Source organism: Lissotriton vulgaris, unplaced genomic scaffold, assembly GCF_964263255.1.
Source record: "Lissotriton vulgaris unplaced genomic scaffold, aLisVul1.2 SCAFFOLD_1212, whole genome shotgun sequence".
Taxonomy (NCBI): Eukaryota; Metazoa; Chordata; class Amphibia; order Caudata; family Salamandridae; genus Lissotriton; species Lissotriton vulgaris.
Window position 1 is genome coordinate 232000 of NW_028241852.1, and position 25556 is coordinate 257555.

General features: G+C 45.6%; 1 protein-coding gene across 1 annotated transcript in view; it reads right to left on the reverse strand.

Annotated features, from left to right (window-relative positions):
- LOC147669872 (N-terminal EF-hand calcium-binding protein 2-like) overlaps positions 1 to 25556 on the reverse strand; it is a 420936-nt gene that overhangs the window by 101548 nt on the left and 293832 nt on the right. The window contains exon 7 of the mRNA XM_086948186.1: positions 3772 to 3884. Coding sequence (XP_086804312.1) covers positions 3772 to 3884 — 113 coding nt within the window. The remainder of the gene's footprint in view (positions 1 to 3771; positions 3885 to 25556) is intronic.

The following is a 25556-nucleotide window of genomic DNA, read 5'->3' on the forward strand; positions in this document are numbered from 1 at the left end:
AGAATGGCTACCCCCGCAGTCTTAGTCGCAGCCGAGGAAAAGAGTTGTGTGGGGAACTTGGCAGAGCGCAACCTATGGCAATCTTTAGAGAGTAAATGGGTTTCCTGCAGGAGGCAGATATCCGCCTGCGACCCTTCTAGCAGGGAAAGGATCGCCCTACGCTTCACAGGATTATTCAGACCCTTAACGTTAAGGGTCACTACTTTCAGGGACGGCATCGCTCCCAGGGACGCCAAGCGCTATGCAGCAAGCGAGGGATCAGTGGAAGGGGCGCGCGGGGCAAGGGTGCAGGGAAGGCCAGAGTCGGCCTCGCATGTGTTCGGACAATATCGGACGGGGCTCCCCCAACACCAAACCAGCTCTTGAACCCCCCCAAAACCAACCCATGGCAACCAGCCAAAACCAAAAACAAGAAAAAACACCCCATTGTCTCAGTCTAGCCCTAGTGGGCGAGTCTGTAGAAACCAGTCAGGTGGACGTCCAGCCACACACCTCCGACCTCTCCCCCCCAACCCCCAGCCCCAGCTCAGCGTCGCAGAAGCTAAGAGTCTCTCCCCCCGGAGAAAAGTTAGGCTGTCTGGGCCACGCCATTAGATTCAGGCAAGTTCCTGGCCGCAGTCCTCAGGGCCTCCGCCATATCCGCCCTGATGGTAGGGGAGTCAGGGCGACTCGCCGTCGCCGGCGATTGGCGCCTTCTCGACCTCCGTCGGCCCCGCCGCTCGGGGCGCCTCCATGCGGGTGTCGCCCCTTCTTCCTCCGTAGCTGTGAGTCCCAGCACCCCACAGACATCTTGTAAGGAGCGCAGCTGATGTAGCACCCCATTCCATCGGAAGATAAGACGGAAGGGGTGACCCCAGGAGTAGGCCGTCTCATGCTCCCGCAGAAAGTCCGTAGCGATGCGGAAAGACCTGCGCTTCTGCAGTGTGATGGCGGACAGGTCTTGATAGAGCGCCACGGGTCGTTCTCGGAAGGACAGCGGCTGCTTCCTGCGGGCCTCTGTCATAATGTGCTCCTTTAGGGGGAAATCCGGCAGGAATGCCAGGATATCAGGTGGGGGTGCCGATGACTGGCGCTGGCGGCCCACCCTGTGTGCTCTGTCGATACGGATCGGGAAGTCCGCTCCTTCTCCCAAGATGTCGCGAAACAGGTCCTGCAGGTAGGCCACTAGGTCCGCACCCTCATCCGCGGACGGAACGCCTCGCACCCGGATGTTATTCCGCCTGGACCTGTTCTCGAGGTCCTCAGAGTGGGCCTGGAGCTCGACACATTGCTCCCGTAGGCGGAGAACGTCCTGCTGGAGATGAACTATCTCTTCATCACGACGCTGGGCCGCCGTTTCCACAGTGTCGACCCGCTCGCCCAGGCCCTCGATTTCTCTGCGCACTTCACGGACCTCTCCGGCCACCTCGGTCTTGAGAGTCTAGAATTCCTCCTTGAGGGAGCTGAATAAGTCCTCCATGAAGGACCTCGTGACTGGTGGTTCGCCTCCGGTGGCGTCCGTTGAGGCCCGGGAGGACCCCGGGGACGGCTGCGTCCTGTCTCGCAGTTGCTGGGCCCTGCCGAGCATGTCCGGCAGAGTGCGATCTCCCCGTGCCGCGCCTCGTCTCCCAGCCATCTTGACCTCCGCGGTGGGTGAAGCCTAGAGCTGGCCGCTGTAGATGCGCCCAGCCGCTCGTGGGCACCAGATGTGAAGACCACACCGAGGACAAGGGTAGTGCGTCACAGGCGACAAAATGGCGGCACGGGCCAGGGCGATACGACCATCGAGCCAGGCAGGGCGATAATCAAGGTTCAGGTCGGAGGCTTTCAGCCGCGTGCTTCCAGGGAGGACGGCAGATGCGTAGGCACCAGGATGAGCCGAGGCGCCCGTGTGACAAGGGCGCGGGCGAGGGTCACCAATACCAGCTCCTCAACGACAAGATGGCGGGGGGGCGGAACCAAGGAGGGCAGCCCAGGCCAGCAAGTCTATGGGCGACCCTCAAACATCACCGGGTCGGGAAAGTGCGATGCCAGTGACCCCCAGTTTCACTAACTAGTACGCCCAGTTCGGTCACCGCTCAAACTCCACCGTCCCTCTCTTCCAGGCTCGGGGTCCGCCAGGCGTCACACCCCGACACCCATGGCAGGGGGATAGATCGCCGGCGCAAGGCTGGGGTCTGCCGCCCAGCGATGACTCTGGTCACAAGGGCGCCGTCCAGGAAACCTCCGCACTCCGCGGAGTCCGTCGAGTCCGCTCCCTCGGGATCCCTTGCTTTCAGCACTCGGCCCAGCCGAGGCGCGCGGACAGCGCCGCGATACGCTCCGCCTCCAGGCCCTTCTCCTCGGGGCGATCCAGGCTCCACTCCTCGAATCGATCGTTGATCAAACTTTTCGGGGACTTCCCCCGGGGCACCAGAAGTCAAAGTGGCATCAAAATGTGCCCCAAGAACTCCGGCACAGTTCTCTCGCCCGCAGTGCAGCCGCGGGGGGAGAGAAGCGCAGGAATCGGGGCTCGAGCTGAGCTGGGCCGGAGGAGCTACGGGAGGAAGCGTCCGCTCACCCCGCCATCTTGGCCACGCCCCCCTTTCCTCGCTTTTAGCGATTACTTTTTTAGATTGACAAGGACAGATTCCCCAAAAATAAAGTTCAAAAATCTTGAGAAAACAAGCATTATAAAAGCCAAATGGCTTTCAGCCAACACCAGCAGTGGAGGCTGGCATAGATCGGGGGTGGCGGGGCAGGGGGCGGAGAGGGTAAGGAAAACAAAATGTACCTTATCACAGTGTCTCTCCTTGCTGGAAGAGGAAGCACCCAGGCTCCCCAAGGCCAATCACAACATTGCAAAGCATCAAGAATGGTCTGAGCACCATGGTTCTGCGCTCAGACAGGGACTGGGAGCCTGAGCATGTTCTCCACCCAGGCTGTAATACAGTCTGGGTGGAGAACATGCAAAGCGCGCATGACTGTTTGGCCGCCCCCAAGACGGTCGGTCAAACATTCATGCACACTCACAGAGTGCTCAACACTCCTCCCCCTACTCTGAGAGCAGAGCAGCCCCGCCTAACCAAGCTGCTGCAGCAGGAAAAAAAAAAGATAATATCAACGAGTTATTATCATTTTCTTTTTCCTTTATTTACACTGCTGAAAAGCAGTGGGGCGACACTCCTCCGCCTTAGCGGAGAGCCGCCACTGAACGCCAGCCCTATTGGCTTTTGTCAATGGGTGTTTGAAGGAACAGAATGAGTTGTATGTTGTTATTCAGTAGATAACTTGTATCATATAACCTACAATCTGAGTTGTTTTTATGTGCTTATTTGGAAGAAGAATCTGATGGCCCGATTCACAGAACTAACTTAAGACAAAACCCTAAACTTACTACTTTTAGTATTCACAGAAGTTAGGATTTTGTCTTAAGTTTGTCTTAAGACAGACTTAAGACAGACTTAAGACAAAATACTAACTTAAGTCTGTCTTAAGTCTGTCTTAAGTCTGTCTTAAGACAAACTTAAGACAAAATCCTTACTTCTGTGAATACCAAAAGTAGTAAGTTTAGGATTTTGTCTTAAGTTAGTTCTGTGAATCGGGCCCTGAGGGCCCAGGGTGAGTATGGAAGACACAGTCGGGAGGGACAGCAAGAACCAGTGAAATGACCACTTCAAATTTTGATTCTATTTTTGTGCAGTTCAGCTGTGTTGAGGAGTTGTCCTGTTGTGGAAGTTCTAAGGATCTCTGGCTGCAGAACCGCTTCTTGTAACTCGTGGCCGCGAATGAATATACAAATATTGTACTTACTGGAAACAATCTCTCTGTCCCGCAGCATTCTTCAAATACTGTTTCAGGGAGCTGCAAAATTCCCCCACATGTTTTGGAGCTACATTCATCTCATGTCGCACCAAAAGGAGATACTGCAACAAAAATCAAAAGAAATTTGGTTACACGTGAACAATATTAAAGACTATGCTTCAGATCAAACTTTTTCATTCTTCTTCATTTCTTAATGGTTAGTTCAAGGTTACTTTTTAATATGCTATACCGTAATGCACTGTTTTTAGCATTTAAAATAAATATTCTTAATAACTGTATTGCGTTACAAATTGCATTTGTATAGTGCCTACTCCTCGCGACGAGGCGCTAAATTTATTTATTTATTTATTTATTTGATTTGTAAAGCGCTACAGCTACCCAAAAAGGGTTTCCCGGCGCTGGTAGAGAGATTGAGTGCGGAAAAAGGAGGGGACGGATATAATAGCCAGGACAGAATTACTGGTTGAACAGCCAGGTTTTCAGAGATCTACGGAAAGTACCAAGATTAGTTTCAGTGCGCATTTTTAAGGGGAGGGAATTCCATAACTTAGGACCTAGGTAGGAAAAGGACCTGCCTCCCATTCTGGAAAGCCGGACCTTAGGCACATTAAAAAGGCCCTGAGAAAAAGATCTCAGATGCCGAGTGGGAAGATAGACATGAACTAGGGATTTTAAGTATCTAGGGGCAGAACCAAATTTTATCTTATGCATGAAGCAGAGAGTCTTAAATTTTATCCTGCTCTCAATTTTAAGCCAATGCAAGTTTTTTAGATGTTCCGACATGTGTTCTCTTCTGTGGCACTTGTGTAACAGACGGGCCGCGGCATATTGTACACGCTGCAGTCGTTTCATTACAGCTTGGGTTGCCCCGAGATAAAGGACATTCCCGTAGTCAAGCCTAGAGGTGATTAGGGCGTTGACTACAGATTTTTTGGTGTCTTCCGGGAGCATCCATATAATCTTACGGAGCCATCTCAGGATTACAAAACACATGGCAGTAAGTTTCCCGACTTGAGGCTGCATTGTAAGTCCTTTGTCGATAGTTATGCCTAGGTTCCGGACTTGGTCACATGGGATGGGGAGAGGACCCATGCTGGATGGCCAGTGGGAGGCATTCCATAGATCACGGCTGGGGCCAAAGATTAGAACCTCTGTCTTTTCTCCAATGAGCTTCAACAGATTGGTCCGCATCCAGGTAGCGATTTTGACAAGGCCAGATTTCAGGGGCGAAGGAGAGTCTTTGTTTGTACTGGACAGAGAGAAAATTATTTGCGAATCGTCAAAAAAAGCGCTTTTCAAGCCTCATTTCTTGGTGTGCTGCACCCAACCAGGTGTGGTCCCTCAGTAAACTTCTGGCGGGTTGGTTTCACTCCTAATCATTTACAATCGTGGCCTTTCAGATTCTTTTATTTTTCAAAACAAGCTCTCAAATCCCAAGTCTTTTTTCCTTTAAAAGCACTCTTTGTGCCATTTGCAGTTGTCTGTGGTGCAACGGATTACAGAAGCCATGCAGCAAAGCCACACTTGCACTACATCAGTGCTTAATATGAGCCAGTGGTTTCCGGTGCTTGGCACCAGCATTTTATTGTAGACACCGGCACTCATTACAGCTGCCACATGGTGGTGCTGTTTGTATAATGTAGAGATGAAAAATACATCAATTGTTTATTAATTCAGTATGCGTTAAACCCAACTAATACCTGCCGGCCAAGCTTTTTTTTTATAGCTTTAGGGACCTGAATAAGGCAGAATTGTCACACTTGTAGAAGTGTGCTGGTTAGTAGTTGTGTAGGTACTGTCATTGGCAATGCCTGCAGTGGCAATGAATGCTGCAAGCTGCAGAAGCCTCCTGACTAGAGACCTGCCACTTATTTTGTTTCAAATTAAGCACTGCACTACAAAGAGCTGTGCACATCACGACAGAGTAGTTGCAATTAGTTTTCATGGGGCACCAGGCTCTCTGAGGGGTTATCGATGAGGCCTCATACTGCGGTCATTAGTTTGCAAGAACCATTGTACCCTCTCTCTAAGAGTGCAGCTTGTGCATGGCCCAGCGGCAGGGGCGTCTCTAGGCTCATGGTGGCCCTGGGCAAGGAGCATCGGTAGGGGGCCCTGGAAGAGGGGGTTCGGGTTGGGCAGAGCCCCCCTTCCTGCCCTCCCCCTGACACCCCCCACCCCTCCCCCTCCCCGGAGCTCAGGAAGGTGTTTGGAAGTGGAACAGAGCCAGAGGCCGCCAAATCCCTGCCCGGGGCCGCCACAAAAATATGTATCCATCCTCAGAGGATTATTATATTAAGGATATATATTGGCGTGGTGGCCCCTGGGGTTGGGTGGCCCTGTGCAGGTGCACAGCTTGGACATGCTTAAGGCCGCCCCTGCCAGCGGCATGGTTCTTGCCCTGCTGCTTGGCTGTGCATCAATAAACCCGAGTGATTTTGAGTAAGCCAAAGGTTGCCCAGAAGGGGATTAGTCCAAAAGGATGGGCGCCCAGGGCACTTGGGACCTTTCTTCGCGGCCTATGCATAGTCAACCACTTAGAGGGGGAAGTGCAAAATACATGGTACGTTTAGAATGGAGTACATTTTCACCACCCTCAAGCCAACTCAGAATGTTCTGCATTGAGAACATTTTAAATATATTCACAATCTGTATTACAAAAGGGGCTTTGGGGCTCCTGTACACTGAGAGTGGTACATGTGTCCTGGCCGTAGTGTGTGCAATGGGGTCCCAAGATTCATAATTCTGCATTCCTAACACCATGATTTGGAGTAGGAATGTGTAGAAAACCCCCTGGAAGAGGTAAATTCAGAGAAGAATCCCCTGGAGGAATTTCCTTCACTATTCTGCTGGATTCTTGTCCACATTTAGCACTTCTGCGAAAACTGGTGGATTTGCCTTACCACCCAAATCAAAATCCGACTCTCTGTAAATCTGTGATGCATTTACTACCAACTATTTACTGTTAAGTAAAGACATGTACATTGGCTTTCATAAGGCAGTAAACTATGCATTACCTAGGGTTGCCTGACCAATATGTGAGGTTCAAGGAGTTGACACATTCAAAATGTTACATACTGCTTTAGTATTTCCGTGTTACTCCTGGATTCAGGGGTACTACAAGAAGAAGTTACACCTACTCACAGCAAAATCTTCAGGAATTTATTAAGAGATTGGAGGACCGTGGACCATCTACACCGAATAGTTTTCAGATGTCCTATCATATATCGACTGTATAAACCCTCTACGCACTCTAAATAGGACAACCACTTTTTGGTGGATGTCCTTATCTGCCATAGTTTTGGGGTGAGCTAAGTTTCAAACTCCCACACTGAAAGTGTGTGAAGTTAGCAAATCTCATATCAATCCACCTCACCCATCTTCTACTGCAGAAAAATATAGAGGTACAACAAGTTTTTGCAGGAGAATTTTCTCAGAAAAATGTATAGCAAGAAATTCTCCAGCAACAGCATTACTTCCTGGAGCTTTCCTCCTTTAAGCTGAAGTTTTTTTCCTACTATTTATTTTTCTAAAACTTCACAAACTTCATCAAGGCCACAAAGATTTAAAAACAATTTATGACAATGTGGATCACATCTATCTTTTTTTTGCAATATGCACACCCCTACCTTTAGCCACTAGATTAAGTGTACATTCAGACCTCTTACTGGTTTGACAGGTGAAGGCAATTTGATATAGGACTTCATACTGGTTTCAGCCACTTCTGAGCACTGGACATTTCATGGTGCTTTCACCAATTTAATGTTACTCAATTTACAGACCTCTAAGGATGGAAGGTGCCTTAGGGTTATAAGTATAAAATATATTTTGCGGGATTTAAAAGGAGGCAGTTGTTTGTCATTTGGTGTTGTATTTTCTTTTGACAAGACTTTAAGTGATGGTATCAGTTAAACCAAGGTCTCTTGGTAAAACAGTGTGTCGGCAACGTACTGGTGATATAGAGGGACTGCAGCCTCTTTTAATGAGGAGTTTAAGGTAAAGATTAAATAATGACAGTGCCAGTATTGCTTCAGGTGGATTGAGGAGATGCTGCGACCAATTTATTTTTACCAAATGGGTATTGACTGGGGAGATGGGAAGTGAACCAATTTAGAAGCACATCATTAAAAATCTATCCTACAGTCAAACACCATTAGCAGCTTTAGGTGATTGACAGTATTTAATGCTGCAGAGAGAACCAATGGTACCAGCAGGTAGGAATCTCCATGACCAATAATGCAACAGATATTCAAGAGCTTTCAGGGGGGTGGACATGTTGATAAATCCCCATCTGGATACTGACTGGTAGACCGAAAGGAGTTGGTTGTTACTTCCACATTCGTTTTAGTTGTTTGGAGAAGCAACATCCGATCGCTTCACCTACCCACCAGGCTATTGCCATATTACTAAGTTTGCCAACTTCAGCTATTGTCACGCGGGAGTTTGAAACTTTGCTCCCCCTTACAGAGTACTCATGATATGCCCCTCTTACAAAAATGCATGGTTACTACTACCAACAACAGAGGTATAGAATATTCACTATTATGTACTCAATATCAGCTAATTTTCAATGCCTTGAGAAATGTAAGGAACTACTTACACCTCACAGAAGTTACAGATTAGATGATAGTGAGTGTAAGCTGTGCTAGGTTTCCACTACATGGGCAACTTGAATCTAGACCCCTGTTAAGTGCTTGGTTGGTACAGCATCGAAAGAATGGATGTTGTCCGTCGGCTAGACTGCCGACCTTTGGGCTAGAAACCAGGGTTCGAGCCTCGGGGTCGCGTTCTCATCCTGTGATTCCGGGCAAATCACTTAATCTCCCCGTTCCTGAATGTGTAATGTAAATACGGTGCTCATGTAAAGCGCTCCAATACCTTCGGGTCAAGTTCGTGCTGTATAAATTTTGGGGAAAAAAAAATAATAATTCCAACGGCCAGACCCCAGCAGTCCAATTATGAGAACTTTAAAGATGGAGCACTCAATGAGAGAAGAGAGTCGGAGGATTTAGTAACAAACAATGTCTTTTGAATTCACTTATTTGAGTAAGGCATACAAAGGTGAGCTTTTGTAGACAGGTGTGTGCTCTCTTGGTGCACGCTGTGCTATGACATAGTTCTATCAGGAGGTGTCAGACAAGATGCACAGTTTATTAGAAGACCAATTCTAACTGAAGTCAACTGGGCTAGTGATCACGTAAAACCTACATAAGCAGTGTGTATGGTGCTCTGAGTTCTGATTGGGTGGCAAGTCTAAGATGAGTTACCGTTGAAGTCCAGAAAGTTATTATTCAGATCATCTGAGCATTTTTTCGTGTGATCAATGAGTGACCAACTGACTTGAATTTGGCCAACTCCGAAAGGTCCTTGTGAGGAAAGTGGTTTATTATATGGTGTGGTTGTGTGACCTCACAATGTAATAAAGTCACAATTCTGAAACAGGTCCCACCAGGTTCATTTGTAAAACCATAGCTTAGTTATTGGTAGCTATTGCTCAGGGCAGTCAGGCTTTAGCAAAGGAAGAAGTGGAAAGCATTAAAAAGTATCAAAACAGTTGAATAAGAAGAACATGTTTATTTTTCATCTTTAAACAGACACCTCAGCGATAAAAATCCTCCAGAAAGTTCCGAAGATATGAATTTTCAAAGAATGCATAAATCACTGCTTTGCCATCTACTGTGACTCGCAGTTTAGGGTTAGCCACAACAAGTAACTGGAAAACTACTGTAACTGCAATCTTGTGGGGTCCAACTCCAGTAGGGAGCCAGTCACAGGGACCAGTCCAGTCTAGTTGAAAAGTTAGATCTTGGTTTAAGCAGTCTCCAGTCCAGTGAACCTCCATAGAAGTCAATGGAGTGGTCCTGATGCAAGGGATGCAGGATGCTGAAGATGGTCATGGATGCTGAGCCAGTGTTGGGGGTCTTCCTGTTGCTACCCCTTAGTACATGAGCATAGAGGGGGACTTTGGCCTCATTGGTTGATGTGCCATGAAGTACAGAACCAGTTGCCATTGGTCTCTGGTTACAGCAAAACAGTGGTTCACTGTTATCTTGCAGTAACGTCTGCGCTGGGCGACCAAACTGTAGTCTGGCAACACTTCTGGGTCAAGCAGACTTGGGTGCAACTTTTTATGGTTGTCCAGCTGTGGTCTGGCTTCTTGGCACTATCCACTCAAGGGTGCAGACTTTTCAGCTTTTTAAGGCCATGTTGCTGTAACAGGGCGTCAGCCAACTGATTCTTGGAGTGACCTTGTCCGGTTGGGGCTTGTAGGCAGCTGTTCCATGATGCGGGGCACCATGGGCACAGTTCATTCTTTGCTAGTCCTTGGTGCAGCAGCTGCAGGCCAGTCTTTGGTGCAGCCTCTCTTTGCTGGGTCCATGGACCATCAGGGCAATCTCTTTTCAGTCCTCTCTCCAGTACAGACATGATCTGAGGTCTGGGGGCTACTTTCATGCCGACTACGAGACTAGGGGATGCAGTGACCTAGTAGCTAATGAGCTACCAGGTCCCCTCCCACCTACTGCCTATTTCCTGCGAAGTACGGCTTCTAGCTATCCGAAAATGCACTACTCTGTCCTCTCCTAACACGGCAGAGCCATTCTCTCAGTGTGTGGAGCTCCCTAGCCTAACTCAGAGATGTGGGTATGTGGGGGCTACACTCCTCTTGAAAAAATGATTTAAAATGACTTATTTTTTCTGCCACAATGCCAACCTGCCTGCTAAATCAGCCCCTTCCACGTATGATTACCATTTGCCCTTCAACTGCAGCTTCCCCTTTGAAGCTCAACTTTTCGGTTCACAACCCTACTGGTCATCCTGCTTGGAAGAGCGCACCCATCTTCCCTTGGTAGTTCATTTGTTCCTCTTCCTGAGAGTGTTTTTCACCAGTCCCCAGGAGGTCAGAAAACTGTCTTGAGGACAGAAGCTTGTGTATAACTCTAGTTGACAAACAACAAGGGCACCCAGTAAGTCAGCAAAGGACCTCGGGTAACATACGTTATATCTAACAACAGTGGTCCCATGCAAGGTTAGGATTAAAAAAGTAATAATATAGACACAATGGAACTATATTGGTTTAGAGTGATTTGTCCAGCCGGACAGTGATCACAGAAATGTTTACTATATATAATGAACAACGAAAATTCTCTTACATTCAACAAAGAGTGAGACACAAGCCTGTGCCTTCACGCTTACAGATTGGCAAGGTGAAAGGAAAGGGAGAGATAGATACTTAGGCAGAAAGTGAGCGATTTCTGTTAATTATAGCGATGACAGAAATTCAACAACACCATAAATAGCATATCTCAATAAATATACACATTCATATATGGTGTGACAAGAGGTCGACGACGTTTCGATTCCATAGCCAAAATACAAGGAATCATCATCAGGACACAAAGTATTATGCCTAAAACCTGTTCTACACAATAGCCTGTGTGGCGCAAGCGAGAAAGCCCTGGCGTCTTGGTGCAGGGATGGCGCCAATCATATGTTCGGTCTGGGCCAGGTCCTATGGTAGAGGTACACGGGAGAATAGCCGAGCAGTATTACTGGGGGTCTCCTTCTGGAAACGTATTTTGGCTATGGAATCGTTGTTCATTATATATAGTAAAAATTTCTGTGATCACTGTCCGGCTGGACAAATCACTCTAAACCATTATAGTTCCATTGTGTCTATATTATTACTTTTTTAATCCTAACCTTGCATGGGACCACTGTTGTTAGATATAATGTGTATAACTCTAAGCAGCTACTGGAATCATTGAGCAACAAAGTTACAACTTTCTTAAGTTGCCACTTATGCAAAAGTTACATTAAATTCGACTTGAGCAACATGTCAGGTTTAATACAGTGATTCATTTAATACCCTGAAGTACCATACTTAGTAGACCTCTTTGGAAGTTAGCACTGCTGAGTTGCAGTGTGTAACTCCATAATGGGGCTTCTAGCCTTTCAACAGTAATACTGACCATGTGGGCATGCAGAAAGTCTGTCATCAGGGGTGGCTCCTCCGTAATGGAGCACGGCCCACTGCCAGCAGATGATAAATAAAATGAAACTCAATATTATTATCATTTATTTATCACTGTCCCGAGCCATTCAATAAGTAGACATGCACTCTTATGTTTCTCCAACCCAGCTGTCTTACACAGCTAGGTTGGAGTAGCAGCACAGTCTCCCAGGCACTGTCTGAGCTGCAAACGAGGACGCTCAGACCAATCCTGGTGCTGCTCTCATAGAATGAGAGCAGCATCTTGATTGGGTGGGGTGCCTGTGCTTTGAGGCACATCCATTTCCAATGATCAACGAGGTGGCAGGAGCAGAGCAGTCTTTTAATATTTTTATTTTATGGCAATATTAATTACATTGCCGGTTGTCAGATACCGGCGTATCATTTATATTACATCATTGTGGGTGATATGTTGAAATTATGGTGTTCATGTGAAATCCACAGATAAAAACATATGAAACAAAATTAACAGTGAAATGGACACTGATGGCAGAAAGACTCAATGCCCACCCTACACCAAAATTCTGTTCAGCAGCAAGGCAGGCCATGTAAAGTAGGTTCAAGGGGCACTATCTTTGGGTACAGACTGTGTCTGGCATGATGTTATTTTTTTAGTAGGGCAGGGTGCTCTTTATTAGAAGACTGGCACATATACTATATTGCATAACAGTGCAGTCAGTGGCCGCCGCCTCTCCACTGTCTTCTCCATCCTCTTCCTGGCTTCTGTTGGAATAGGAAGCAGGAAGCACCCAGGCTCCCATAAGCCAATCGCAATGTTGCAATACAGCGTTGTGATTGATCTGAGCACTGTGGTTCGGCGGTTTGTTTTTCCTTTGTTGCAGTGCTTAAAGGCTGTGGGGCGATTCTCCTCTGCCTTAGTGGAGGAGCCGCCACTGAGTGCAGCACCATGGGCTTTAATCACCTGGAGTTAGGAGCAAGCACTGTGAGTTTAAGGGTGGGCAAGCGGATGTCAATACACAAAGTCCATATTTGAAGATTTCGTATTTTGCAAATAAAAATTATATGGTTTCCTCGATTCTGTGTTTACGTCATTCTACGGTAGTTTTAACGTGTACATTATATTTTGGCATTATAAGATGTGTTTTTTTATTATTGCCAGTGCTACTAGGCTTCAAATTCCAGCACCGTGTGCATGTCGGTGCTGTACCCCACACCATTACTAACAGGAGGGAGGCACCGCCACTGTTGTATTAGGGGGCAATACGGTAAGGATTATGAGATTAATTAGCAGGTTTCATCGATGTCTCTGTGTTATTTTGCCTTTATTTTACAAACGCTACGTTTTTATCTGGTTTCTATTTTAAGTTTCCTTTCAAAATAAATTGTTTTTTTTTCATTTTCATTTCAAGTTGATCTCGTTTGTAATATTTGCTTTTTGGCACTATTGTGATTCAGGCTGCAGTGCAGATTGTACACAGTGTAGTGCCAAAAATTGCCACTAGATGAAGTCTGTCACATATATTGCTGGCATTCATTTAAATGGGTTTTAACGGTAGGGAATATATTTGTTTCTTTTTTAAATTGGCTTTTGTTTTTCTCTGTCTCTGGAGAAAGTCTTGAATCTTATTATCACTAACTCTGATATGGATTTATTTTGCAATATCTGTGGCACTGGGCATAGTTTTTGTTTGGCAGTTAATTGAGAATGCCTTTTCTGCTGTATCTTTTTTTTGTGCTGGTGGGAATATAAGATGTTATCAATTTGAAATGAATCGAACAATGTAATTATGTGATGTTAGTTCCAACAAATTAAAGTGGGCTTTGTTAGAGGTTTCAGCTTTAATTTTTTTCTAGGAATATGAAAAGCTGTGAAGTTACAAAAATGATTCACTCATCTGGTTGCCAGGTAAGCATTAGTTTTAACTGCAGAGTGGGCATGATCAATTTGCATTATGTGTGAGAGGCAATAAATGATTCTACTGATCAGGCAACTAGTCATCCATGTGGCTGTTTGCTTGGCTGCATGAATTTCTGATTGACGTGGTGTAGTGCGTCTGTTTTGAGTCGGTTTATCCATTGAAAATTTAATTTCTTTTTTGTTGACATCTTTTGCCCCATTTGACAAAACTAGATGAAACCTTCTCAACCTAAGTAAAGTAACTCTCTTCGGTGGAATTCCGGAATGTTCTACCGAATGAGAGCTTATTAAATAGTACATTTTAGGTGCTAGATATCCATACCTTTTGATTTTGTTAAATGTATGTATGTAACCCACTTATTTATGGTGGCTTTGAGCTAGGCCTGGATGGTGAACTCCACTCTGTTCACGGAGTTTGCAGAGTTTTCCTCACTCTGTGGATTACGTGGAGTTCTGAAAAACTTCACTGCGTAGCAGAGCTGAGTTTTTCCCTCGCCAAAGTCAGGTTGGCGAGCACAAGCAAGGGAAATCCACCTCCCAGCAAGATTTCTCAACGCAGGTGGTCACATTTCTCAACATGGGTAGTCGTGGATGGACCTTCAGTTTGCATTGAGAGAGCTGCCACTCAGGCAGAAAATCTAATCAAGTGGCAAGAAAAGAAGCAGCGCCCTCTAGCGCTGCACCTGGTGCCATATGCGCTGCTATTACAGTGCGGGAGAAACACAAAGCACTGAAAATCAACCTGAACGGCATGACCAAACAAACTCCGCCACTTGTGGAACTCTGCATAGCACAGCGGAGTTTTTGGGTTACTTTGTAGTGTTCCGTGTAGCGGAACACCATTAACTCCGCCCAGGCCTACTTTCAGCCAGCTCTCTTCCTCTGTTGGTCTGTTGTATCACCTGCTTTTTTCGCTGCCAACTACACCATACAGCATGGGGCAATGTGTCAGCCCACTTAAGCCTTTGGCTCACTTAACTGTGAGTGATAGCATTCTGCTTGTTCACAAAGACCACATTCACACAAAGTAGTTCCATTCTGTTCGAGGGACTACCATGGTAAAGTGTGCTTTGTGAGGCCAGAAAAATATTTTTGTTCATAGCAAATGTTGTTTTTTACATTGGTGAGGGCATGGCATCATGTCAAAAAATGAAGTTTTACAAAGAAAAAGAAATTAACGAGCATTGATAAAGCCAAAACGCTAGCAGCGATATGACTCCTTTTGGCTTTGCCAGTGCTTGTTGTCACTTGGTGTACATCTTCAGCAATTTTAGGCAAATTCAACAAAAAACTGGGTGAATACACCAAACCAACAAGGAAGCAAAGAGACGCTTAAGAGCAGATTCATCTACGGTCTTCCCACAGGAACCTAGTAAGCAGCATGCCATGGAAACCTGAAAGAACTCTATGACATAACAAGGAAATTCTCCGGCAGATATAGCAAGCCAGAAAGACCTGTTAAAAACAATGCTGGGAAGACAATCATGGGTAATGAAGACCAACAATGAAGATGGGTGGAGTACCTTGAAGAACTGCCGAACCAGCCCGGGCTGCAATCTCCACCAGATGTACAGCCATCGGACAAGGACTTATCAACCAACTGTAGCAGACCAACCAAGGAAGAATACGTTAAGCCATCAAAGATCTGAGAAATGGGAAGGCAGTAGGACCTGACAACCTTCCTTAAGAGGTACGGAAGGCAGACATTGAAACATCAGTAGACATGCTCCACGCCATGCTTGGAAGGATCTAGGAAGAGGAAGATGTGCCATCAGACTAGAAGGAGAAATATCTGATCAAGATCCCCAAGAAAGGTGACCTGAGTAACTATGCAAACCACAGAGGAATAACTTTTTTATCAACCAGAGGCAAAGTGTTCAACAGAGTCCTTCTGAACAGAATGAAGGAACAAGTTGACCCTCAGTCACAAGACCAGGTAGCTGGCTTCCGCCAAGGTAGATCCTGCACAGGCCAGATTGAAACACTGCGCATCATCATTGAGCAGTCGATGGAATGGAACTCCCCCCTCTATGTCAACTTCATCGATTATGAGAAGGCATTCAACAGTGTGGACATGGAGACCCTTTGGAAACTCCCCCTCCACTTTGGTGTTTCAGATACACTGGTAAAAATCATCAGGAACTCTTACAAGGGATTGGCCTGCAAGATAGTCCGTGAGGGCAACTCACAGAAACCTTCGAAGTGCGGATTGGAGTCAGCCAAGGCTGTTTGCAATTGCCTTTTCTCTTCCTGCGGGCTAAAGACTAGATCATGAAGACATCCAGAGAAAGAAAATAAATGGGATCCAGTGGACACCTTGGATACAGCTCGATGACCTGGACTTTGCAGATGATCTGGCCCTACTCTCTCATACCCATCTGCAGATGCAAGAGAAGACCAACAAAGTGGCAGCCACATCAGCACAACTTGGCCTCAACACCCACGAGGGAATAACCAAGATCCTGATGGCTAACACGGCTAGCAGAACTGCAGTCACTCTTGCAGGTGATGCACTGGGAGAGGTTGAGGCCTTTACCTACCTGAGCAGTCTCACAGACAAGAAGGGCGACTGAGACGCTGACGTCAAGGCAAGATTTGATAAAGTAAGGGCTCCTTTCATTCAGCTTAAGAAGATCTGGAGCTCCTAGAACCTAACGCTGCAAACCAGGATCAGGCTTTTTACGACCAATGTAAATTCGATCCCTTTGATTGGAGGAGGAACTTGAAGGACAACAGTGACAACTACCAACAAAGGACAGACCTTCATCAAAACACTTGTCTGAAGAAAATCCTCCAAATCCGATGGCCAAACACCATCATGAAGAAATCATGAAAAGATGTTGGGCCTGGATAGGTCACACTATACACAAGCCTGCATCAAACACCACCAGGCAAGCCCTCACATGGAACTTTCAAGGGAAAAGGAAAAGAGGAAGGCCAAGAAACACCTGGCATCGAGGCCTCAAGGCTGACTGCAAGGAGATGGGTTACACCTGGAGTCAGATTGAAAGAAAAGCCCATGGCAGATATGGCTGAAAAAGTCCTGGTTGATGGCCTATACCCCAGGAGTGGCAGTAGGCATAAGCAAGTAAGTAACGAGACAACATGTAACAAATTGAAAGTTCAACTCTAATCTACCTGCTGCTGCAACACTACCCTGTCTCAAGCTGCCTAATTGGGCAGGGATGCTAGATACTTAGCTCAGCCCGGTTTAGCCACCCTTGGCTACCATCATGCATATACAAAATTGGAATGAGAAGAAAATAAGCCTACATGTGCACATGCCTTAAATGATGTAATGTACCTCTGTTATTCTTGCTATCCACCTTTGTTTAAAACTTGCCTTCTGTTTTTGGTTTATTGTGTGTTGACAGTAGAAGCAGGGCCTCTGGAATTATGCTGCAGCAAATTATGCTGTAGGACTTACTAGATTATTTGTTAAGGACATGAAAAATGTTCAGCAATTATGCTGTATCATTTTCCCAATAAAATACTCTGAAGTACAGTGTACTATATTTCATATTTATTGAGTATGTATCTCACTAGGACGTACTCCAGCGATAAAAGGCATGGGACCTTAAAGAGAATTGAAACATAGTAGAGTCTTCTAAAGTCTGGATGCTCCAGGAATAAATTTTGCCTGGAGAACAGTGATGGTGATGTGAAAATGAATGTGTTTTAATAGTGAAATAAAACAAGCATTGGCTAATCGCTTTTGCCATCTGGCTTTGCTGATGCAGACCAATTGTCTTTGCCAATGCTTTTTGATGTTGCTGTTCAAGTGCGATCAGGTGTATTTGTACTGGTGTCATGAGGTGTGTTATGATGCTATGGCCGCCACAGCATGATGACATATACACTCTCCCTAGTCACCATCATTTCGTGATATTTAATTTACTGATCCAATTTGGTAGATGTCCATGTTGGTGGGATAAGCTAAACATGTATAGAAATGGCCATTTATGAAAAGGAGTGGCCCGGGTGCTAAAAGCTGACAGACCCTCCTAAAAAAAATAAAAAAATAATAAAGAGGTCAGGGATTGGTGGGGAGTAACGAAGGAGGAGGAGATGGGCTGACCCAAAGCCCACTGTACGGATATATTTTAATATTAGTGTTTGACTGTCTGTGGGTGAAATCTAAAAAGCAAGGCCCAGTAGGAATCATTCGATACACCCTGTTGGAATTAAGACTCATTGTTTGAGGATTTTGATTCCTCCTGCTGATAAAACCCTCCGGCAGTCCACCAACTTGGACACTATCTAGGTAACACTGCTAGCTCTGTTAATGGCTAACTACAGCAATCAACAGGTGAAGGTGGCCATCCAACTTTCATAAAGGGACTAGCCCAGAGTTGCACTACATGGACAGTAATTTTAGATACCGTTTTATCAAAATTATTTAGCTGATGATACATTAGTTAACAGGTGCAACAAGTCAATAATTAACCCCTTAGCTGCGGCGGTCCCCTACTCGTGACGGAACCGATCCGTCACGAGCCTCGGGTGGGCTGTGCTTGTGACGGAACGGTTCCGTCACGGCCCCGCCTGCTTAATGGAACGCGCTGCGCAGGTGCGAAATCAGCGCCACGCAGGCGCAGCGAGCGGGCCGTGACGGAACCGTTCCGTCACGAGCACAGCCCACCCAAGGCTCGTGAAGGAGCGGTTCCGTCACGAGCACGGAAGGGGTTAATCACAAAAGTCAAGAAATCAGGTAGTACCAGTGACCATTCACCACACATAATCCTTCACTTTGTCTGTAAACAAGCAGACAGCTCAGGGGATGCAGCTGGCCCTCTTGCCCCCTGACCGGATTGCATCAGAGGAGTGGGGGAGGGAGATCTTATTCTGTGCCTAATTGTCCAACTGCATTACTAGGAAAGATCCAGATCAATGGTACCTTTCAGGTCACACAATAATCCATATTTCAAAATGGCTGTGGTGGATTGGTCTTTCCTTTCCAAATGTAAGTTACTTAGCTTGATTTCAGATAAGGAAGTGCTTGTATGTGTTTGAGAGAGAGCACATAAAAAGATGGGGTCAGGGAGAGAAGCAGCATTAATAATAAAAACAGTGGATAAATAAAAGTACATTTGCAAAGATGCCCTAACCTCCCTGTAGATTGTTTAATTTATGATATGTCCCCATGCAATTTGCTGGGCAATAACCTGCACTGAGTTCATGGACAATACCTGGGTTAATTATATTGTCAATAAACTGCTCGGTAAATGGTTGCATTACTACTCAGAGGTTGATTCAATCACATCTTCCCATAAACTCAGCTGAGTTTATTGCCCATGTAATCAATGGTCCAGTAAATGTTTATGTGCAACATAAAGTAAAGTGGACCAGATTTTGTTTACAATTTAAAACAAATGAATATCACTCTGTATTTTGTTTTGCATTTTTTTGCACACAAACAAAACAAGCATTGGCAACGCCGAACTGTCTTAGTTTTTATGCGCTAACACACGTCCACGCGCTTTTTGCGAAAGCTGTTTAGCACATTAAAGCCAGACCTATTGGCTTTGCCAATGTTTGGAAAAAATAGCAACAATAGGGTTGGCTTTTAAACGAGTGTCTCCTCAATCAATGATGCGTTTAGGCATTCAATAAGTCGTCATGCATGCACCCTGTCACTCATCTTAGCACTCATGCAGCCATTCATCAAACCAATGACTCCTTCTTGCATTTCTCTTCTTACGCAACCATAATAAACTCAAAATAACACAACAAAGCATAGCAGCAGGCAGCCATCTTGCCATGGTTTTGTACATAGTGTTAATTGTTTTTAAGTTCCAGCTTGGCCGTCACATTTACAACCAATGTGTTGGATTTTTTTGAAAGGTAAAACAGTGAAACTATGGGCAATACCATTTCATGACTGTTGCCTGGCCTCAACGTTTTAGCCTCGTGGAATGCTGTGCACTGCAAATGAAATAAACAGTAATGAGGCAGCCTGTTAGCACGGTCTGGCATGGTGTCGTATACTCTAAAAATAATGAAAATTAAAATTTGAGAAGGAAAGAAGCGAGAGGTATAAATGGAAAACTGAAGAACTGTCAGCCAGTCCTGGCATTGGTACACACTCAATTTCAGGGTGGTGTGCGCGTGATAAGAAAAACGACATCACTCATAGGGCTATAGAATCAGTGTCTCAAGTGGCCCATGCTGAAAATGATCTTGGATGTAAGTGGAGTGCTTAATCAATTAACTCTATTGTCCTGTGATTGATACCATTTTTCTGGTCTGATTTGGTTCCTGCTCTCCTGCTAGCAAGAACTGTTGCAGTTCAAATTGTTACTCCAAAGGTTTTGTCAAAGACTGAGGGATTTGATCTGCGCTTTGTGGTCGTCCGCATATTTCCTGCTCATTTTAGCTGAGAAGGAGAGAATGATCCTGGCCACAAGACCATTCAGGACAATACCATTCTCTACAGCCTTGCAATGAAGCTGGATTTCTATGTAGCAAAAAAACAAGAATTGAGCCATAACTACTGACATCTGCGGAAATGAATAGGCTAGAAATGAGCAGGTTGCAGGCCAAGGAGCATTGGAATGGAATGGAATGGAAGTGGTTTTTATAAAGCGCGATAGCGACCCTGAGGCGTCCTAGTGCTGTGGAAAGGCGTGTGGGATTGAAAGGTGAGACTGAGTTTATTTATTGAATAGTAGGGTTTTTAGCTTTTTACGAAAAGATAGCAGGTTGGGCTCAGAGCGGAGGTGAAGAGGAAGGGAATTCCACAGTCCTGCTGCGTTAAAGGAGAATGTTTGGTCCCCGCACCTGGCTCTCCGAATCTTGGGTACTGTGACACGGAAGGCATGGGCGGAATACACATGCTCTTAAATTCGATTCTTTTCCTAATTGGGAGCCATTGAAGATCTCTTAGTTCTGATTTTACTGGGAAGCGACGGTCGATCTGGAGGAGGGTTTGTGCCGCACAATTCTGGGTGACTTGAAGCTTGTTTAGAGTAGCTTGGGGGGCCCCAAGTAGAGGGCATTTCCAAAGTGCAACAGGAGAGGATGAGACCCTGAATTGTGTGACACCTCATTTTCCTGGCTTTCTGCTTTAATCAAAATAAACTCCACAGCAGGCATCCAACAGTTCCACCCTTTACGGGGGCAATTAGTGGACCGTGCTGTAAAATGAATGAGATTCATCTCCGAGACCCTATTTCCATAAGTTTCTTATTAAAGGTAGCGCTGTTGCTGAGTGAGAGCACCTCATTAGGTTGCAGTATAAAGAGGTCTATAATAGTAACATTGCCTCTCATTACATTGCCATGATGGTACATGTCAGTGTGGACTACTTGAGAATTTCTGAAGAGGATCTGGTCTTTATGCCTTCCACAATCAATCAAGTCCTTACAAGCCGAGCTGAAAGGCATGCTGGGTAATGCTTTGTGTGAAGTTAAATTGGAGACATTTAGGCTCATGTTTCCAATTCACCTGCAGATGAGGGCCGTGTGCAGCTGCCTGGCCTGCCTTTACCGTCTTACCTCCCAAAAGCAATTGTCAGCGAAAGTGGACTATCTCAGCGGATGTACCCATAGGGAGGTTGGGTCTTGCAACTTTAAAACAACCTCTGGGGATACAATCGTTTGCCAGTCATGGGACTGCCTTTAATGCTCTGCTCCACGTCCACAGGGTGCTGTGATAGTGTAGCAAGTTTGTCTCTGGTCTACTAGGACATCTAGCTCAATGCCGTTCAAGTCATACAGTTGGACAATTGTGTCATCAGAGTGACCAACTCTTAATTGCCTCGCCGCTTTAGGGTAGTCAGGCTTAGTGTCTCCTTTCTCGTAGATACTTCTGTACTTCAGGTTCACCAAATGCATTATGTAATAAGGCTTTATTGGAAAGAGAGCGCCAGAGAGTGAGCTGAGAGACCTGTTAGAGGAATAGAGAGCGAGGTTTCAGGGATAAGTTAACATAACCTGAAAGTGTGGAGTCACAGGACAGATAGAGAGTGAGGGAGTTATTGGTGGGTGGTTGTAGAGGAATGGCTATATGTGTATTAGCCTATTAGTGTGAAATAAGAAGTGAGTGGGAACATGATTGTGAGTAGTTTGAGTCATGGTGTGCACTTAAGGATACGTCTGTTTCATGGAGTGTGGAGAGAATAGTGCAGTGGAGGCCAGCACAGGTAAGAGTGGTGAGGTGGGGTGGGGGTCTGGGAAGTTCAACATATAAAGGGATAAGTTCAATCAAATAAAATTTTGAAAAACAACTTACCTGTCGAGTCGGCTATGCGGCGAGCGCAAGGTTAGTGGTTTCTTTATAAAAAATGTAATTTAACTTATCTCGTCGTATGTTGACTTACCAGACCCACACCCCTCACCGCCCCCGCACTGCCTCACCATTCTTACCGGTCCCGACCACCACTGGAATAGTGCATGGATGACAGACTAGTTGCTTTGATGCATTTGCTCTGTGCCTTGGAGATCTGCAGCTCTAGGTTAATTCAGGATGATAAGGAGTTATTAGTTGTGAAATGTATACCAAGGTTAGAGATTGTTTGTTTTTTCTGTTCCTGTTATGGTCATATTCAACAGTGAGTTAGCAGTTTGAGGGTCAGATTGTAACAGACAGCGGAACAGGCAAGGTTTTTTACCACCATGGGTAAATTGATATGTTGTTCTCATTGCCTGCAATAGGACAACACTTGCTACTTGCATGGATATGTATTTTTCATCTGGTGGCAGAGCATCGAGTGTCTGCTTCTTTGTGCCTTGCCCTAAGAGAAGCCTTGTGCGCAATTTCAAGCTCATTAAATATTAATAATAAGAACTTTTCAGAACCATTATTGACTTCAGTGGTTATCAGGGGAAATTTAAGACCAAATCTAAATGATGGGCCCTGATCCAACCGTGAATATTTGTATTTGTATTTGTATTTGTATTTGTATTTGGATTTGTAGAGCGCCGTATCACCCAGGGGTCTCTAAGCGCTTAGCGGAGAGTGGACACAGAGTTGTAAGGGGAGCAAGCTAGATGGTACCCCATGCCTCCTGAAACAGCACGGTTTTTAGCTTTTTTTTTTTCCTGAAGGACAGCAGACTTGTTTCTTTGCGCAGGTTCTCTGGCAGTTTATTCCATGCACTGGGAATTGTGTAGGAGAAAGTGCGCCCTCCTAGAGAGGACAGTTTGAACCGTGGGCAGACCAACAGTGCGGCCTCTACTGATCGTAAATTCCTGCTAGGGGCCTACGGGACAAGACGTTCCTTGATGTATTCAGGGGCTTGCCCATATAAGGCTTTATGCGTAATGCATAGGCCCTTGAACTTGGCCCGCTGTTTCACTGGCAGCCAATGAAGTTTGCGGAGAAGGGGGGTGGCATGGGACCTTCTTGGTTTATTAAAAATGAGTCTGGCCGCGTCGTTCATGACAATCTGGAGTCTGTTCATCAGCTTTTGTGGAGTACCGACATACATAACATTGCCGTAGTCCAGCCGTGCCAGGATTAATGCTGATACTGCTCTCCTGAGAGTGTCCACCGTCAAGATGGGGGATACTCAAGTTGATGCCGGGGAGTGGTTATTCTCTGATGCCCTTGAGCAACAAGACACCATGTTAATACAATACAACTCTTCATTCTGTAAGCAAAGCTTTTTTTGCACGGAAACAGCTCATGGACTTTAGGACTGAAAGGCTTCACTTTTTGTGAGCTCTATGGCCTACCTCTTGCACTGCAAAACAGAAGTACTAACAGAGGTAAAGAGATTTCAAAGAGGGTAACCATGCCTCACCTTTGGCACTTGGCCTGAGGAGCAATCAGTCCTGAGAGAAAATTGCATGAGGTGTGTGAGTAACAATCAACCAAACACTAAAAGAGTTAATTCACAAATAATGCAAATGTCCACAGCAAGTCCAACTTTGCAAAAATGAATCAAAATTGATCACAGGTTCAAACGGTGTAAGAAAAGAATTGTGATGCAACTGAAAATAAATAGAAACATTTTGCCTAACAAAGCAATGAAAACAGTAAAAATAGTTAAACATTTTTCAATGACCTGATTACGAGTACAGCGATTCTGGAACCGCCGTACATTTTTTGGCAGTCCAACCACTGCCTCCTCGGCGGACCGCCCGCCCGTTTACAAGCTGTGTTGTCGGGCCACCACACGACAACCTCCACAACCAAGATCATAGCTACCACGGCGATGGTGGTGTGCTCAGCGGCGATCAATGGAGGAGGTGGCGGTTAGGCCACCTTTTCATGGTGGGGACACTGCCATGAAAAGGTCGTCAGAAAGTCAGGCTTTGGAGTGCACAACTATCTCTAGGGCAGTTTGCCCTTGAGATCAGTTGACGGTGTCAGCACTGTTTGGCCGATGCTGTCGGGTCGTTTGCGTGAACTGTTTTGCTTGCCGAACGTGCTACAAGAAACAGTGCAGGGGCAGTACTTCATGGGCGGCAACGGCTTCAGGCTCTGTAGCAGAGCCAAAGCATGCAGCTGCCATGCACCCACAGATCATACACTGCCAGCCCATCAGTGATCTAGTGATGGTATGGGTGAGACGCCGCCAGCTTTGCAGCGTTTCATGGACCTCCGCTGCTGCGGGCTGGCTGTCCTCCCGCCACACTTGTAATCAGCCCCTAACTGTCCTTCTTAGTACTGAGTAAGGCCAATGAAGGATCTTCATGTGATGAACCCATAAGCTCCCGTAGCGATGTACAAGTTGTGGGTTTAGCCTAGTGAATGATTCCGCATTCCCTATTACAAAGCTTTAAAGAGTATGTGTCCTTCATAGCCTATTGGAGACTAAATATGTCTCCAGTGCCATTTTTCAAGTTTGGTGGATCGAATACTCTGCCAAAAGGTTGGCAGATATTCTGCCCACCGAAATACAAGTGCCATAGACTATGATGCGCTTTCATTACAGCGAGCAGGACATCCACCACATTTGTGATAGAATATCCTGTCCACCAAACAGTAAAACAGTCCTTAAAGCCAGATGAGGCTCCAGGAGGATGGATTCGGCGTGTGTGAGTTCTCAGTGAATTTCCAGCATCTGGTTGAAAGTGTCATAAACTGACCAGTCCATGGCACCAACTTAGACCGAGAGTAAGTGCACGCAGCTGGCTTAAAATTGGCAGTTCCACCTGGTTAGGCATTCCACATCTGAATTTCAAATACAATTTTGGTTCATGGAAAAATTAAAATGGAACAGACTAACCAACAGTAGTCAGGAAGGTCTACAGGAGTTCAATAGCAACTGTAGGAATCTTCTGAGAGAGCTCCAGACATCTGCATAAAAGGCTCTATGCACGACTAGTTTCCAAAAAGAGAACAGCTAACATGCAGCGATGGAATGCCGAAAGACGGAGGACTGCCTGGTTAAAACTTTGTACCTGCAGGATTTGAAATGATCCGAAAGATCAATTTCATCCATTATATGCAGATTACGGGTGTTTGAAATTATAATTTCCCTCATAAACCTTTGTGACATTTGTGAAAATGTCTACTATAAACATCAATGCAAAAGGTTGCTCCACATAAGACACAGGTTGTACCACATAAAACATTTTTGCAACAGAATGTCTCCATAAAAAGTAAGTTATTGACATTCATAGTACTTTTCACCCTTTGTGAAATTGGCCAGGGTGCAAAGTTTTGTCAACCAGTATGTATGCAAGGGGTCTGTATCTGGCAAAGCTGCTCTAAAGTCACATGACCTTGATTCGAGTTCCCACTGCACCGAACTTACAGGTTCAAAAATGTTCCTATTAGGTCAAAGAAGTTCTGATAGTCACAGTGGAATGCAGGGTTGGCGACTTTGATGCTGAGTTTCAAACTCAAAACATGCAAGTAAGCAAAGGGGACACTTCCTTATCTGTGATCTCATAAAAATACTTTGGGACATGTCTCTCTTCATTCAGGCCTCTT